Below are 15,917 nucleotides of genomic sequence, written 5' to 3' on the forward strand. Positions count from 1 at the left end.
TTTCTCCTTCCTTCCTTCCTATCTCCTCATTTGCTTTTTCCCCCCCCACAAACATTTGCTGCAACCCAAAGTGGTTGTCAGCTCCGTCTCCAGCAGGATTTGGCGGCACGGCTTCCTGCACGCTGGTGAGGCAAGTGACCAAAATCTGGACAGTTGGCAACTGACATGTCCTACTGACGGATGCATTGTCCCGGGATCACAGGATCTCCTTTGGCATCCAGCCCAGGTGGCTTCTGACAATTAAAATCAATGGAGAAGCCAGATTCGCTTAACAAGTGTGTGATTCACTTAACAACCGGGGCTGAAAGTCACAAATGGGGGCACAGCTTACTTAACAGCTGTCTTGCTTAGCAATGGAAATTTGGGGCTCAGCCGTAGCCTTAAGTCAAGGACTTTTTCATACTTACAACCGTCGCACCCACCCACCACCACCCCCCCCCGTGCTCACGTGATGAAAATTCAGATGCTGGGCGACTGACTCATAGTTATGACGGTCGCAGGTGACCGGGAGGGGCTGTCAAGTGATCCCCTTTCGCAACCTTCTGACAAGCCAAGTCAATGGGGGAGCCAGGTTCACTTAACAACCCTGTTATTCACTTAACAACTGTGGCTAGAAAGGTGGTAAAATGGGGCAAAATTTACTTAGCAAATGTCTCACTTAACAACATAATTTTTGGGCTGTATTGTAGTCACGTAGTGGGGACTAGCTGCATAGGGCTCTTTTGAGTCAGCCTGGCCCCCTGGCAAGGACATCGGTAAATCCACGCAGTTTCCGAGGCGCTGCTTTTCTCCAGGGGCGCCCTCCGTCTTAGGGCTGAGAGAGGGGACAGGCCGAAGGTCACTCAGCTGGCTTTGCGCCTAAGGCAGAACTAGAACTCATAGCCTCCTGGTTTCCTAGTCTGCTACCTTTAATCACTGCACTGTCAGAAGATAGATAGATAGATAGATAGATAGATAGATAGATAGATAGATAGATAGATAGATAGATAGATAGACAGATAGACAGATAGACAGATAGATAGAGATAGATAGATAGATAGATAGATAGATAGATAGATAGATAGATAGATAGATAGATAGAGAGAGAGAGAGAGAGAGAGAGATAGACGTATAGATAGATAGAGATGGATGGCACAGAGATGAGACTGACAGAGAGAGATAGATGATAGATAGATAGATAGATAGATTGATAGATAGATAGATAGATAGATAGATAGATAGATAGATAGATAGATAGATAGATAGATAGATAGATAGATAAATTCCCACTGCAGTTCAGGGCACAGTGAGGTTATGCCTTGACAATATTGTGCGTCAAGACAGTGGTGAAGGCTACATTGGTAGCAGGGGAAAAAATCTATCACAAAACCCCATCTATTTATATCACGAACCTTTACAGCACCATGCACGGTATTTCATACCAAGCAAGGAATAAAAATGCATTGAAAAGGCCTTCATCAAGCTCACCTACATTTCACACCAAGAAAGAAGTTCATGCTCGTGGTCAGTAGTGAAAATATGCATCTATTTGGTGCTGCCACAAAGAAGAGGTGGAAGTCAACCAATTCTCCAAAGCACCTGAAGACAGGACCGGAAGGAATGGAATGGAATAGGAGAGGAGAGGAGAGGAGAGGAGAGGAGAGGAGAGGAGAGGAGAGGAGAGGAGAGGAGAGGAGAGGAGAGGAGAGGAGAGGAGAGGAGAGGAGAGGAGAGGAGGGAAGGGAAGGGAAGGGAAGGGAAGGGAAGGGAAGGGAAGGGAAGGGAAGGGAAGATGGAAGGGACCTTGGAGGTCTTCTAGTCCAGCCCCTCCTCAAGCAGGAGAAACTACACCATCTCAGACAAATGGCTGTCCAGTCTCTTCTTAAAAACCTCCAGTGATGGAGCATCCACAATTTCTGGTGGCAAGCTGTTCCACTGGATGATTGTCCTCACTGTCAGGAAGTTTCTCCTTAATTCCAGGTTGCTTCTCTGCTTGATGAGTTTCCAACCATTGTTTGGAACTAGCCATGGAAACTAATCAAGGAGAGAAGCAACCTAGAACTAAGGAGAAATTTCCTGACAGTGAGAACAATTAACCAGAAATTGTGGGTGCTTCATCAATGGAGGCTTTTAAGAAGAGACCGGACAGCTATTTGTCCCAAATGATATAGGGTCTCCTGCTTGAGCAGGGGGGGGCAGGGGGGGGTCCCTTCCAACTCTGTTATTCTAATTATGAAGATAAACAAAGCATTGATTCCACATGAACCTTGGTGGCGCAGTGGTTAGAATGCAGTATTGTAAGCTGACTGCCCACAGTCAGTAGTTCGATCCTGACCGGCTCAAGGTGGACTCAGCCTTCTGTCGTTCCGAGGTGGGTAAAATGGGGACCCAGATTGTTGGGGACAAATAGGCTGACTCTGTAAACCGCTTAGAGAGGGCTGTAAAGCACTGTGAAGCGGTATATAAGTCTAAGTGCTACTGCTATTTCTTCTTCCTTCCCTCCTTCCTTCCTATCTTCCTTCCCTTCTTCCATTTCCTTCCTTCCTTCCTTCCCTTCCCTCCCCTCCCCTCCCTCCCTCTCTGAAGGTGCAGCATTGCAGACAGACTCTGCCCACAGCCTGGAGTTCGATCCTGACGGGGCTCCAGGTTGACTCAGCCGTCCACGCAACCGAGGTCAGTAAAACGAGGAGCCAGATGGTTGGGAGCAAATAGGCTGACTCTGCAAAAACCGCTTAGAGAGAGGGCTGTCTAGCACTGTGAAGCGGTATAAAACACTATGAAGTGGTATATAAGTCTTAAGTGCTGTTGCTGTTGCTATTCCATTCCACAAGTTCCCTTGCCTAACCATCAAACCCAACTTTTATTCCTCTTTAGAACTGACACCCTCATTCATAAATATATGTGTATATGTCTCCCCGCCCACAGCCCTTGCACTTTCAGGTTTATATCTGTATAGCTGGTCAGTTTTACACTTGTAACATTGGTTAAAAGTGAATTACAAGGGTTTTTTTTCACACTTAGGACCTTTGCAGTATTCATGTGACCAAAATTCAGAGGTTTGGCAATTGACTCATATTTAGGACGGTTGCAGCGTCCCCCAGGGACCTTCTGACAAGGCAAAGTCAAGGGGGAGATCAGTTTCGCTTAACAACCCTGCTACTGTCTTAATAACCGCCGTGATTCGCTTAACGACTGTGGCAAGAAAGTTCGTAAAATGGGACAAAATTCACTTAGCGACCGTCTTGCTTAGCGATGCCAATTTGGGCCTCGGTTGTGATTGTACGTCGAGGACTGCCTGTATTGCATTGGTGGGATTATACACACCTGGCTTTGAAAGATGAAGGTCGGTCACACACACACACACACACACACACACACAAAGACCGTAGGAATGTTGTCCTCTGCTTGAGGAGGGGGCTGGACTAGGCCTCCAAGGTCCCTTCCAGGTCCATTCCATTCCATTCCACATTCTATTCTATTATCTGATTCTATTCTATTCTACATTCTATTCTATTCTAATTATCTAATTCCATTCTATTCTATATTCTATTCTGTTATCTAATTCTATTCTATTCTATATTCTATTCTGTTATCTAATTCTATTCTATTCTATTCTATTCTATTCTATTCTATTCTATTCTATTCTATTATTCTATTCTATTCTATTATTTAATTCCAGTCTATTCTATTCTATTGTCCAATATCTATTCTATTGTATATTCCAAAATCAATTATACATTCCAAAATCTATTCTATTCTATTCTATATTTCATTCTATTATCTAATTCTATTCTATTCTATTATCTAATTCTATTCTATTCTATTCTTATTCTATTCTATTATCTAATTCTATTCTATTCTTATTCTATTATCTAATTCTATTCTATTCTATTCTTATTCTATTCTATTATCTAATTCTATTCTATTATCCAATTCTATTCTTTTCTATTCTATTCTATTATCTTATTCTATTCTATTATCTAATTCTATTCTATTCTTATTCTATTCTATTATCTAATTCTATTCTATTCTATTCTTAGTCTATTCTATTATCTAATTCTATTCTATTCTATTCTGTCTATTCTATTATCTAATTCTATTCTATTCTATTCTATTCGTCTATTCTATTATCTAATTCTATTCTATTCTATTCTTATTCTATTATCTGATTCTATTCTATTCTATTCTTAGTCTATTCTATTATCTAATTCTATTCTATTCTATTCTAATGGTTCCAGCTGACCAAATAATTCCACTGAATAACTGTATTGTATCACTCATTTTCATGGCTTAAGAACAGGCCAACACTCCATGCCTTAATAGGCTGTAAAAGATATCCCCAATCAGACCTTAGATCAACTCTTCTAGTTGTGACACTTTTTCACACCTCTGGAAATCCTGACTTGACTTGCATTTCAGTTGGCCCGGCATTCTGTGTTTTGCCACGCTGCTGCATTCTCTAATTTGTTTATTTATTTTTGACCACATCTTCTTGGGGATGAGTGATTCCTAAGCATCAACACCTGCATGTGTCAAGAGTCTCCTCTGCCTAAGGTCATGTGGTAGCCAGTGTGATTTTTTTTTCTTCTTTAGGGCACAGAAATACATTCGGGTCTGTTTGCTTTTGAAAAGCAGCAAAATCATTGTCAAGAAGCTCCTGTGCTCAGCCGGCAACCTTGATTTGACCATTTTAAGGCTAAATTCTTCTGCCGTCTCAGCCAAGCTCCTGCAAAGGGCTTTGCTTGCAAAGATTAGGAAATGTGAGAAAGGGCACAGAATGGGTCTTAAGTTATCAACCAGGAGGAAGGGAGGGAGGGGGAGGGAGAGAGAGAGAAGAGAGAGAGAGACAGAGGGAGGGGGAGAGAGAGGGAGAGGGAGGGGGAGAGACAGAGGGAGAGGGGAAAGAGGGAGAGGGAGGGAGAAGAGGGAGAGGGGGAGAGGAGAGGGAGAGAGGGGGAGAGGAGAGACAGAGGGAGGGGGAGAGGGAGAGGGAGGGAGGGAGAGGGAGGGAGGGAGAGGGAGAGGAGAGGGAGAGGGAGAGAGGGAGAGAGGGAGAGGGAGGGAGAAGAGAGAGAGAGGGGGGAGAGGAAAAGGAGAGGGGGAGAGGAGAGGGAGAGAGAGAGAGGGAGGGAGAGAGGGAGCGGGAGGGAGAGAGGGGGAGAGGAGAGGGAGAGAGGGGAGAGAGAGGGAGGGGGAGAGAGAGGGAGAGAGAAGAGGGAGAGAGGGGGAGAGGAGAGGGAGAGGAGAGAGAGAGGGAGGGGGAGAGAGAGGGAGAGGGAGAGAGGGAGAGGGGGAGAGGAGAGAGAGAGAGACAGAGGGAGGGGGGGGGAGAGAGAGAGAAGCCGATCCCCATAATAGAATAAAACATTCCAAGTTTTAAAGAAGAGATTGGACAACCAACTGCCCTTGATTTCAACGTGGCCGAATCTTGATGGCACCATTGCCTGGTGATAACTCAGCTTTCTGCACACTTGCTTTCCTTTCCAGCTTTTAGGCCAGAGATTGAGCATTTAATGGTCTCTAAAACAAGAAAGGAACATTTTGCAATGCAGTCGGTCCACGGCTTGCGTCCGCGGAGCCCAACATTTCCAGCGCTAAGCAAAATACCTGCTAAGTGAATTTTGCCCTGTTTTCCCGAACCTCCCTTGCCGGCCGCGAGGCGAATCGCCGCCACCTCCTGGGAAGCAAAGACGGCAGAGAAGTCAGACCCACTTAACAACTACATCACTAACAGTTGTTAAGCGAATCTGGATTTGCCCATTGACTTTTCCTGGTCAGAAGGTCGCAAAAGGGGAATCATGTGACACACAGCCCGGGGGACACAGCAACCATCATCAATAGGAGTCCTCTGCCAAGAGCGTCTGAAATTTGATCACGTGACCCTGCAGATGCTGCAACGGTTGTAAGTGTGAAGTCCTGAGTCACTTTTTCCCAGTGCCGTTGTAACTTTGAACGGTCACTCAATGAACTGTTAAGTCGAGGACTGCCTGCGTGTAATTTTCCAGCCAGTCCCTGGTCTTGTGCATCCATAGTGAAAGCGGTGATGGATCATACTCTGCATTTCTTTTAGATGATGATGATGATGACAATGATAGAGTTGGAAGGGACCTTGGAAGTCATCTAGTCCAAATAGAGTAGAGTAGAGTAGAGTAGAGTAGAGTAGAGTAGAGTAGCAGAGTTGGAAGGAACCTTGGAGGTCATCTAGTCCAACCCCCTGCTCAGGCAGGAAACCCTATACCATTTCAGACAAATGGCTGTCCAGTCTCTTCTTTAAAACTTCCAGTGTTGGAGCATTCACAACTCCTGGTTAATTCCTGTTCCACTGGTTAATTGTCCTCACTGTTAAGAAATTCCTCCTTAGTTCCAGGTTGCTTCTCTCCTTGATGAGTTTCCATCCGTTGCTTCTTGTCCTGCCTTCAGGGGCTTTGGAAAATAGCTTGACTCCCTCTTCTTTGGGGCAGCCCCTGAGATACTGGATGGCTGCTATCCTGTCACCCCTGGTCCTTCTCTTCATTAAACTAGGCCAGGGGTAGGCAACCTCGGCTCTTTTATGACTCATGGACTTCAACTCCCAGAATTCCTGAGCCAGCATGGCTCAGCTTGGAAACCTCTCTCTTTCCCCTCAGCATGGCTGACTCAGGAATTCTGGGAGTAGAAGTCCAGGAGTCATAAAGCGGCCTAGGCCTAGGCCAGGGGTAGGCAACCTCAGCTCTTTTATGACTCGTGGACTTCAACTCCCAGAATTCCTGAGTCAGCATGGCTCAGCTTGGAAACCTCTCTCTTTCCCCTCAGCATGGCTGACTCAGGAATTCTGGGAGTTGAAGTCCATGAGTCATAAAAGAGCCGAGGTTGCCTACCCCTGAACTAGACCTACCCAATTCCAGCAACTGTTCCTTATCGACCAGGATTCGCACCCGTGGGCACGTGGGAGAAAAATCTAGAACACGTCATGGGAAAACCAGTAGCTTCAGAGAAGCCTGACATGACCTTTTGACACCCCAGCCAGAACTTTTTCTCTGAGAAAGCAAAGTCAAGTCCTCGTCTTAAAACCGATGAGTGACCGTTCAACTTTACAATGGTACTGTAAAAAAGGACCATTTTTCACACTGACGTCCGTTGCAGTGTCCCCCAGGGTCACCTGATCAGAATTCGGCCGTTTGGCAACTGGCTCATCTTTCCGACGGTTGCAGATTTCCCCCCCCCGCCCCCCAGGATCACCTGATCAGATTTTCGGACGCTGGGCAAACCGACTCATCGTTACGACGGTTGCAGAGTCCCGGGGTCCCCTTCTGCGACCTTCTGACAAGGAGAGTCAATTGTGGGGGTGGGGGGGGCCGAGAGGGAAATTTGGGGCGGTCGTAAGTCGAGGACCGCCTGCCTCCACTGGGCCAGCGGAAGACAAAGAGGACCGCCTGTTGGTCGTTTTCCCAAGACACCGGCACGGAATGCCTTTCTCAACGAGGGATGAATTATGGAGACCTTCCGATTGTGTCACGGCCAAGACGTGTGACACGGATGCCGCTTGGAGAAAACACACACACACACCCCTTCCAAGGCAAGTTAATCCCCGGGTACAGATGACAAAATGATTGAGCAAGGCATCCCCACGAACCCAGCAGAGTTTTGGACTTAGCAGAGCACCCAAAGCTACGTTTCCAGGCCCAGCAGACTCAAAGAGTTGGTTACCTGTCCGAACGTTAATCTCCGGGAGCAGAGCTGGAGACGCTTGTGTGCCGATGCAGTGAACGGGGAACTCTGGCCGATAGAGAGAGAGAGGTGTGTGTGGGGGGGAGAAACAGCTGCTACGGGGTTATATATTTTCTTTGGCCAGGATCCGGGATCTAATCGGTCTGGGTTGAGTGGCTTGCTCGATGGTTTATCGTCTTCCCCCTGCCCCCCCACCTCAGGGAAATTATTCCTCCGAGAGAGAATGGAAGGAGCAGACAAACGGGGGGAGGTGGGAGAAATGAGGATATGAAGAAGGAGCTAAAGAGAGGAGGAAGAAGAAGTCACATCACTGAAGGATGAGCAGATCCCCTCCGTGGCCAGACAGAGGCATGCGTGTTCTCCCGCTACATGCAAGCTAACGTGTGTGTGGCGACGCTGTTGGTGTGGGCCGAGATCTAAGCCCTGGGGCTTTCGAGGAGAGCAGAGGGACGGCAAACGGGCACTTTGTTCAGGGAAGGAGGAAGGGCGGGGAAGGGCCTTGTGCGTGGTCAAGAATTGCCATCCCCGCTGGGATCCAGGGAAAAAGGGTCCGAAGAGGGCCGGTGGTCCCTGACCTAGGAGAGACTTTGGCCAGGATTCCCCAAAGGCCCTGAATTTGTCCAGCTAGCTTTCTTGAAGCGCTGACCTAAATTTTAACCATGTTTGTGCCTGCCTCCCCCTGACTCACCGGGATTTGCAGAGAGGAAGGCGGTCAATCAAAGCAGATGCTGATGTGCATGTTGCTTTTCATCTCACTTATCTGGGAGTGGAGAGAGAGGGAGGGAGGGAGGGAGGAGAGGAGGAGAGAGAGAGAGAGAGAAAGAGAAAGAGAATGAAAAAGAGAAATGAGAGAGAATGAGAGAATGAAAAAGAGAATTGGAGAGAATGAGAGAGAATGAGAGACAGAATGAAAAAGGCAGCGAAGTGAGAGAATGAAAGAGAATGAGAGAATGAGAGAATGAGAGAAAAAAATGAAAAAGAGAGAAATGAGAGAGAATGAAAAAGAGAATGGGAGAGAATGAGAGGCAGAGAATGAAAAAGAAAAAGAATGAGAGAATGAAAGAGAATGAGATAGAGAAATGAGAATGAGAGAAAATGAAAAACAAATGAGAGAATGAAAAACAAATGAATGAAAAAGAATGAGAGAGAGAGAGATGGTGGGGGGGGTCAAAGGAATCTCCTACAGCTTTTATATTTCTCCATTTTGTTTAGGGAGGCAAAAGGAGCCGTTTAAAAATGAAAGAATCCTGAGGTCCTTTGGCCCCTGAGTGCCTATCGGGGGGTCCCATCTTCTAGGACTGTCCCCCGTTTTTGGAGACACGCCTCGTGGAGAAAGCAAAAAAACCTCATTCCCAAAGGAATCCGTGTGTTGGTTCCGCAATCAGCTTTGGAGAATGAATCCCAAGCTGCGTTATTTATTTTCCTAGCATCCGTGTATTGGCGTCGATGTACATACACATGGAGCGTGCATGCACACGTGCCCCCCCTCCCCTGCACACTCCCCGAGACCAGGGGGAAAGTTTGATTCATAGGACCGGGCCAACACACCCATTCAAAAACCAGAATCTTCAAAGGCCCGTGCCTCCATGTCCATTAACCACAGGTTGTTCTCAACTTACGACCGTTCGTTCGAGTGACCATTTAAAGTTACAACAGCACTGGGGGGGGGAACCACCGAGGACCTTTTTTCCTCCTGGGGACTATTGTAGCATTTTCCCCCCCCCCTCCCCGGTCAGGTGACCAAAATTCGGACGCTTGGCAACTGGTTCATATTTATGACGGACGCAATGTCCCTGGTGTGTGGTGTGCGTGCGTGTGTGTGTCACACGATCCCCCTTTTGCGACCTTCCGAAAATGGGGGACACCAGTTTCGCTTCGCTACCGTGTTATTATTTTATTTTTATTTTTTTTAATTCCAATTCTATCCCGCCCTTCTCCGAAGACTCAGGGCGGCTTACAAGCTTAGCAGTAGCCTTCATTCTATGTATATACGCCTGCTTATTAGGGCTTTCACACACACACCCCCAAGCGGCGTTATTACAAAGTCAGCTTAATTGCCCCCAACAACCTGGGTCCTTATTAATTTAATAACCGGGATGGTTCGCTTAACAAGCGTGGCCAGAAAAGTCGTAAAAAAAAATATGGGGGCAAAACTTACTTAACTCCCTCGCTTAGCGACGGAAATTTTGGGGGCTCCCCTGCGGTCGTAAGGTGAGAAGTACCCGCCTTTTCGCTCATTCCTTTCCTGACCCTTTTGATATGGAAAAACATTTTAAACAGGGGTGCCCGACTCCTGCTTACCCCCCCCCCAATAGGCATTGGCGTGTGTGTTTATATTTTTCATTTTATATGCAGAAATGGAAAATCCGTGATTTAGCCTGGATACGGTCACCTCTGGACAGGGAGAGGACAAATTCCCCATGATAATATAGGATGTGTATTATTGAGAAAGCGGATTGAGCACAGGCATGAACAGAGAACGGTTTAATGGGCACCCAAGACACCGTAACATCCCTCAAAAAATAATAATAATAATAATAATAATAATGTCTTTTCATTCACTCAAATGGGAGAGGTAAGGCTAAATGGGAAAGCGAGGGGGGAGTGGAAAGAGAAAAATAAATCTAAAACAGCAGGAATACAACGATCAATGAGGGAAAAACAGCAATAGAAAAAGCACACTAGGGTTAATAAGAGGAAATCTAGTTCTTTATTGAGAGATTGTATATTAGTATTAGTGGAACTGTGTCGTAACAATGTTGTCATGCACACAATACAAAAGGCAACAGGGGCCCCAACCATGCCGTGTGAAGAGGCAACGAAACAAGAAGCAGCATAAATAAAATGAGTAGATGTAGGAGGCTACGACGACGGCACGTTACATTTTCAGCAAGTATGTCTCTACAAAAAAGAGAATTTACAATCAGGAGGGAAAAAACTAGGTAATGTAAAAAAATACAGACCATGCTCCAAGTTTTTAGTACAAGGAAAAAAAAAGGAAGAGGTACACAACCAAAGGATATCTGGATACAAGGAAAAAAATTTACCCACAAAATAAGAACAGGAAGTAAAAAATTCAGCACAGCAGAGAGAGATGTTATCCCTGTTGAATGGAGGGATCATTTTGCTTAAGCGCCATCCACTTTTCTCCAGCCTCTTTTAGGGCAGGGGTGGGTGGGTGGGTGGGTTTCGGGGTTCCCTGCCCTGCGTCACCCCACACCCTCGGCGCAGCCTCCGAGGACCCCCAACTATCACCATTGGGTTAAGAGTGCCGGGTGAGGGCAGTCAAATAAATAGTTGGGTGCCAAATTTGGGGGGCTGGAAAGCCCATTGGCTTGGGAGCAGCTTTGCAAGAAAATATGGCAAGCCCAATTTTTGTGGCCAAAGTTGCTGAGTTTGGGTAGCTGTTCCCGCCTGTGCGGCATTCGTACGTAATATGCAGTGTGCAAAGGTGCAGTGTAGTATCCTTTTGTGCGCACCCAGGGTAAGCTTGCTTTCTGGTTATCAGCAGGGAAATAAATTTAAATAAAGCTTGGCACAAGTCACAGTTATGTGCCTGCTCTTAATGGCCACGTTGTAAAGCCAATTCTTTCTTTCTTTCTTTTTTTTTTAAGAGCCAGGGTTTCTTTTAAACTGGAAAGCTATTGTGCATTGGAAGAGGAAAACCAGAATGCAAAATAATCGTAAGGGCTGAAGCGGAGGTTTGTGATGGTGCTGATCAAAGCGAGCACCACCACGAAAGCAAAATGAATAATCCACTGAACAGGAATTTACAGTGCAAATGTATTCCTCTAAACAGGATGAAGATACAAAAAAAAAAATGGCGTTATAAAACTACAGCTAGATTGAAAATGGCCTGCGTTGTTTGTTGCTTTGTTTTTCCTAATCTACCACAATGACAGCTAAAGAGAAACATGATCGAACAATAGTCTGTCTGCTATTATTATTTTTTATTTTTTCTTTACTTTTCCACAAGATGCTTGATGGTTTCAGGGCTTCAGGGTTTTTTTAAGTGTCAGTATCCTCTCTCAAAAAAAGACTTGGATAATCGAAATGCCACATGCCTTTGCACGGATTCTCAGTGGGTGTGTTCTGTACTTAACAAAAACCCAAAGAGCAGAAAACCTTCCTCTCTTCTTCCGAAACAAAAGCAATTTTTTTTAAAAAAAAAAAAAGCAAAAAAGCAAAAAAAAAAGCAGGACGTAACAAAAAAAAATGTATCCCCAGTTTGCAATAACTCGTTCTGAAATTACATCCTGTCCATTTTTTATTTTTATTTTTATTTTTAAAAAAAAAAACGTGATTGTGATGAAGGTCACACCTTCACCAGGAAACACCCCCCCTTTTTTTAAATGTTTTGTCTTTGTGTTTAATCTTTTGTCTTTCCCCCCCCCCCACTTCCAAGCCCCACGAGAAAAGGTCAGGAATTTTTCACCCCCCCCCCCGTTTGCAAAGGCTTAGCGATTTAAATTTTGCTTTCCTGCCCCCTTCTCACCCACCCACCCCTTTCCCCTTTAGGTCTGCAGAAGAGAGAGAATACCTCTACTTAAAATGCCACTGCGTTCCTCAGATGGGTACAGGAAATGGTTAAAGGAAGGGGGTGTCAACATTAGAGCTAAAATGCAGAGCCAGATAAACTACAAGGCAACAGGGCAGCAGGTGGACCATTCACGGATCTACACAATGAAGAAAAAAAAAACAACTCAATAAATAAATAAATAAATAAATAAAACAATAAAGGGGGAGGGGAAAAAAAACACAAGTTTGGATCAATGCAAGAAGCAGCCCACCGTCCCATTGTCATCACACTAAAAAGAAAAAGAGGGCTGCAGTTCCAAGAAAGCGTAATGCCGAAAATGTGCAAAATTAAGCAGTTATGTTATAATATGGGGAGAGGGGGGAGGGGGCAGGGGGAGGGTAGAGAGGGTGGGAGACAATTGCAAGAGATGGAGCAATGTTGGGGGGCAGGGGGTCTTTTTCAGTCCCAGTTGACAGGGCTGTCTTAAAGGGCCAGCCTCCCAACCTTTAGCCAAGATCCGGCCGGGGAGCCTTCAAAAGGTTAGAGCAGGGGTCTTCCAACTTGGCTCTTTTATGACTTGTGGACTTCAATTCCCAGAATTCCTCAGCCAGGCATGCCTGGCTGAGGAATTCTGGGAGCTGAAGTCCACAAGTCATAAAAGGGCCAAGTTTGAAGACCCCTGGGTTAGAGGTTGGTCAAAAGGGTTTCAACTTCAGCCGAGGAGATGGGGCAGGATTCGGCTGGTGGATCTGAAACTTTCTGCTTCTAGTCCAGAGGTCCCCAACTTTTGGGGCGCCAGGGACCACCGCTTCCGTGGAGAGAGGTCCCCCCCCCCCCGTAGACCCCAGGGCAAGTGGCTTTGTGTGCTGCCTGCATCTCAGGGATGGGGCTTTGCTTGTTTGTGTGGACCCGGTTGCCGGCATGCCGTGGCCCGGTCCCGATCCACAAACTAGGGGAAGTTGGGGACCCCAATTCTAGAGCCCTTCCGCCTTGGTGGAAGTGAGCCTCCAAGGCTGGGTGCAGTCAAAGCAACCTCTACCATGGGCTTCTTAAAAGTTTAAAATAAAAGGGGAGGGGAGTTGATCCACTCTAAAAGGGTCTGTAATCTCAAGGGGGGAGGGGGATCGGTCGGTAGGAGTGGGGGGGAGGGAGAGAGAAAAGGAGAGAATGATGAAGAGCCAAATGCCTTTTGGATCCGGATGGAAAAAAAGGAAATTAAAAAGATGGGGGGGAGGTGTGTGGGGGAGAAATAGAGCCGAATGGAAGGGAGGAATTAAGACTCCAGTCCTTTTGTGTGGCTTATGGGAAAAGGGGTGGAAACTGAGAAATAGATGAGGGGGGGGGAAGGAAATATGCAGAGATATACACATCCCATATTAAAAGTCCCTTGGAATCAGGGAAAGTGGGGGGAGAGAGAGACCCCCCCCCTCTTTAAGGCAGAGGTTTAGGATTTCTCCAGGCAATCGTGGTGCATCTCCGGCGGGCGGACATCCCAAAAGGAGGAAAGGAGAGGCAGAGATCAGGGGGGGGGGAGTTTTGGGGGGAGGGGTCGCGGGGTGGGAGGGGGTAAGAGAGCACCTCGGTAGGAAACCATAACCGGAACAAAAAGAGGAGGGGCGGAGCCTTGACACCCACCCACCCACCCAACCCCCCCCACCCACCCAACCCCCCCCACCCCAAAAGGGAATCAAATTCGCGGGAGAAGCCAATATAAAAATAGATCCCCGGGAGGGTGGGTGGGGGGTTTAAGCAGAGTTCACAAGGAGGCAAAGGAAAGGGGGGGGATTAAGGGGGGGGGAATAGGCAGGAGAGGGGCTTCCACCCGACACAAGGCTTCCTCCGGATTCCCAGTGGGATCCTGATCCATTGCAGAAGACAAACCCCCCCCCCCCACCCAGCCCCCTTATTCCTGCACGGAAACCCCCTCCCCCCTTCCTTCCTTCCAAGGGGGCAGCAGATAGGGCATGCCTGCTCGACCCTCCCCCCCCAAAAAAAATTAACTCCGACACCCAGCCCCCCCCCAAGAAGCTGGTTACGATCTGGGTCGTAGAGGGGGGGGAAAAAAGGATCGAGGCAGGGAGGGATCGATTGTTGTTAGGCGGAGGGGAGGGGGAGAGAAAGCAGGGGGAGGGGTCCGCCGGCAGAGGGAAAACGGAGCTAACCCCCCCCCTCCCGAGGGAGGGTGGGGGAGCACGAGGGGAGGGGGCACCCATTCTTCTCGAACCCAGGAGGAGCCCCCGAAACTCAAGCCGCCCCCCCTCCTCCTCCGGCGACCCCCCTCCCCGCCAACACACCCACACCCGCGATCTTGGGGAGTGTTGTAGATCTCCCCCCACCCCACACACCCCCTTCCTCTGCCCCGCCTGGATCCCTGGACGCCTGGCAAGATTAGGAGATCCTTCCATCCGGATCCTCCCCCGCCTCTCCAGCAGCAGCAGCAGAAGGCTGGGGTCGCCCCCCCCCCGCGACCCCCTTCGCACCTTTTGTCCTCCTCGCCAGATCCTGCTTGCCAAGCCTCCCAACCCCCCCCCACGGCTCTCCTCTCGCCCCCTCGCTCGCATTGGGGGGGTGGGGAAGAGGCAGGGAGGGAGGAGGGGGCGTATTGTTCCTTCCGCGGGACCCCTCGCCTCCCCCCTCCCTTCTCTCTCTCTCTCTCTCTCCTTTCTCTCTCCCTCTGTCTTTCTGCCTCCCCTTCCCCCTCCTCTCCCTCTTTCTCTCTCTTTCTCCCTCCCTCCTTCTCTCTTTTTGCCTCCCCCTCCCTCCCTTCTCTCCTTCCTTTCTCTCCCTGTCTTTCTGCCTCCCCCTCCCTCCCTTCTCTCTCTCTTCCTGCCTCCCTCCCTCCTTCTCTTTTTTTCTCTCCCTCTGTCTTTCTGCCTCCTCCTCCTCTGCCTCTCTCTCTCTTTCTCCCTCCCCCCTCCTCTCTTTCTGCCTCCCCCTCCCTCCCTTCTCTTTCTCTCTCCCTCCTTCTCTCCTTCTTTTCTCTCTCTCTTTCTCTCTTTCTCTCCCTCCCTCCCTTCTCTCTCTGTCTCTCTCCCTCCCTCCCTTCTTTCTTTCTTTCTCTCTCCCTCCTTTCTCTCTCCCTCCCTCCCTCCTTCTCTCCTTCCTTTCTCTCCCTCTGTCTTTCTGCCTCCCCCTTCCCCCTCCCTCCCTCCCTTCTCTCTCCCTCTTTCTCTCTTCCTTCCTCCCTCCCTCCCTCCCTCCCTTCTTTCTTTCTCTCCCTCTCCCTCCCTCTCCCCCTCCCCGCCCCCTCGCCCTCCTCTCCCTCCGACCCGCAAGGCAAGGCGTTCACACGAGCCCCGCCTGCGCTGCCCCCCCAGCCCCGGCCCCGGCCTGCCTGCCTGCCGGCCCAAGCGACGCCACGAGAAAGAGAGAATACCTCTGTTTCGCACAGAGAACACGGGAAGAACAAGATAGCCGACGTGAACCAAAACCATCCTGCCCGGCGTTGGCGGCGAGGCGAGGCGAGGCGAGGCGGTGCGGTGGCCGGCGCTGGTGGCCCGCTCGGCTCCTCCTCCTCCTCCTCCTCCTCCTCTTCCTCGGCGGCGTCGGCGGCGGCGCTGGGCTAGCAGCCCCGGCTGGAGGCGGCCGTCCCTCTGGACGGGACCCGGCGGCGGCGTCGGCGGCGTCGGCTGGGCTGCTCCGGGAGAGTCGTGGCGGTGGGCGCGGGCGCGGGCGTCGGGGGTCTCCGGGAAGGCGGCCGTCTCCTGGCCGC

At 48.8% G+C, this 15,917-nt stretch overlaps 1 protein-coding gene across 1 annotated transcript in view; it reads right to left on the minus strand.

Moving 5' to 3' along the window:
• ARK2C (arkadia (RNF111) C-terminal like ring finger ubiquitin ligase 2C) overlaps positions 1-15,639 on the minus strand; it is a gene marked incomplete at both ends in the record, with an annotated part of 101,787 nt that extends 86,148 nt beyond the window's left edge. The window contains one exon of the mRNA XM_083354895.1: positions 15,582-15,639. Within this exon, the coding sequence (XP_083211021.1) occupies positions 15,582-15,639 (58 nt within the window). The remainder of the gene's footprint in view (positions 1-15,581) is intronic.
• Positions 15,640-15,917: the final 278 nt, after the last annotated feature.

Source organism: Vipera ursinii (genome assembly GCF_947247035.1).
Source record: "Vipera ursinii genome assembly, chromosome: 2".
Lineage (NCBI taxonomy): Eukaryota > Metazoa > Chordata > Lepidosauria > Squamata > Viperidae > Vipera > Vipera ursinii.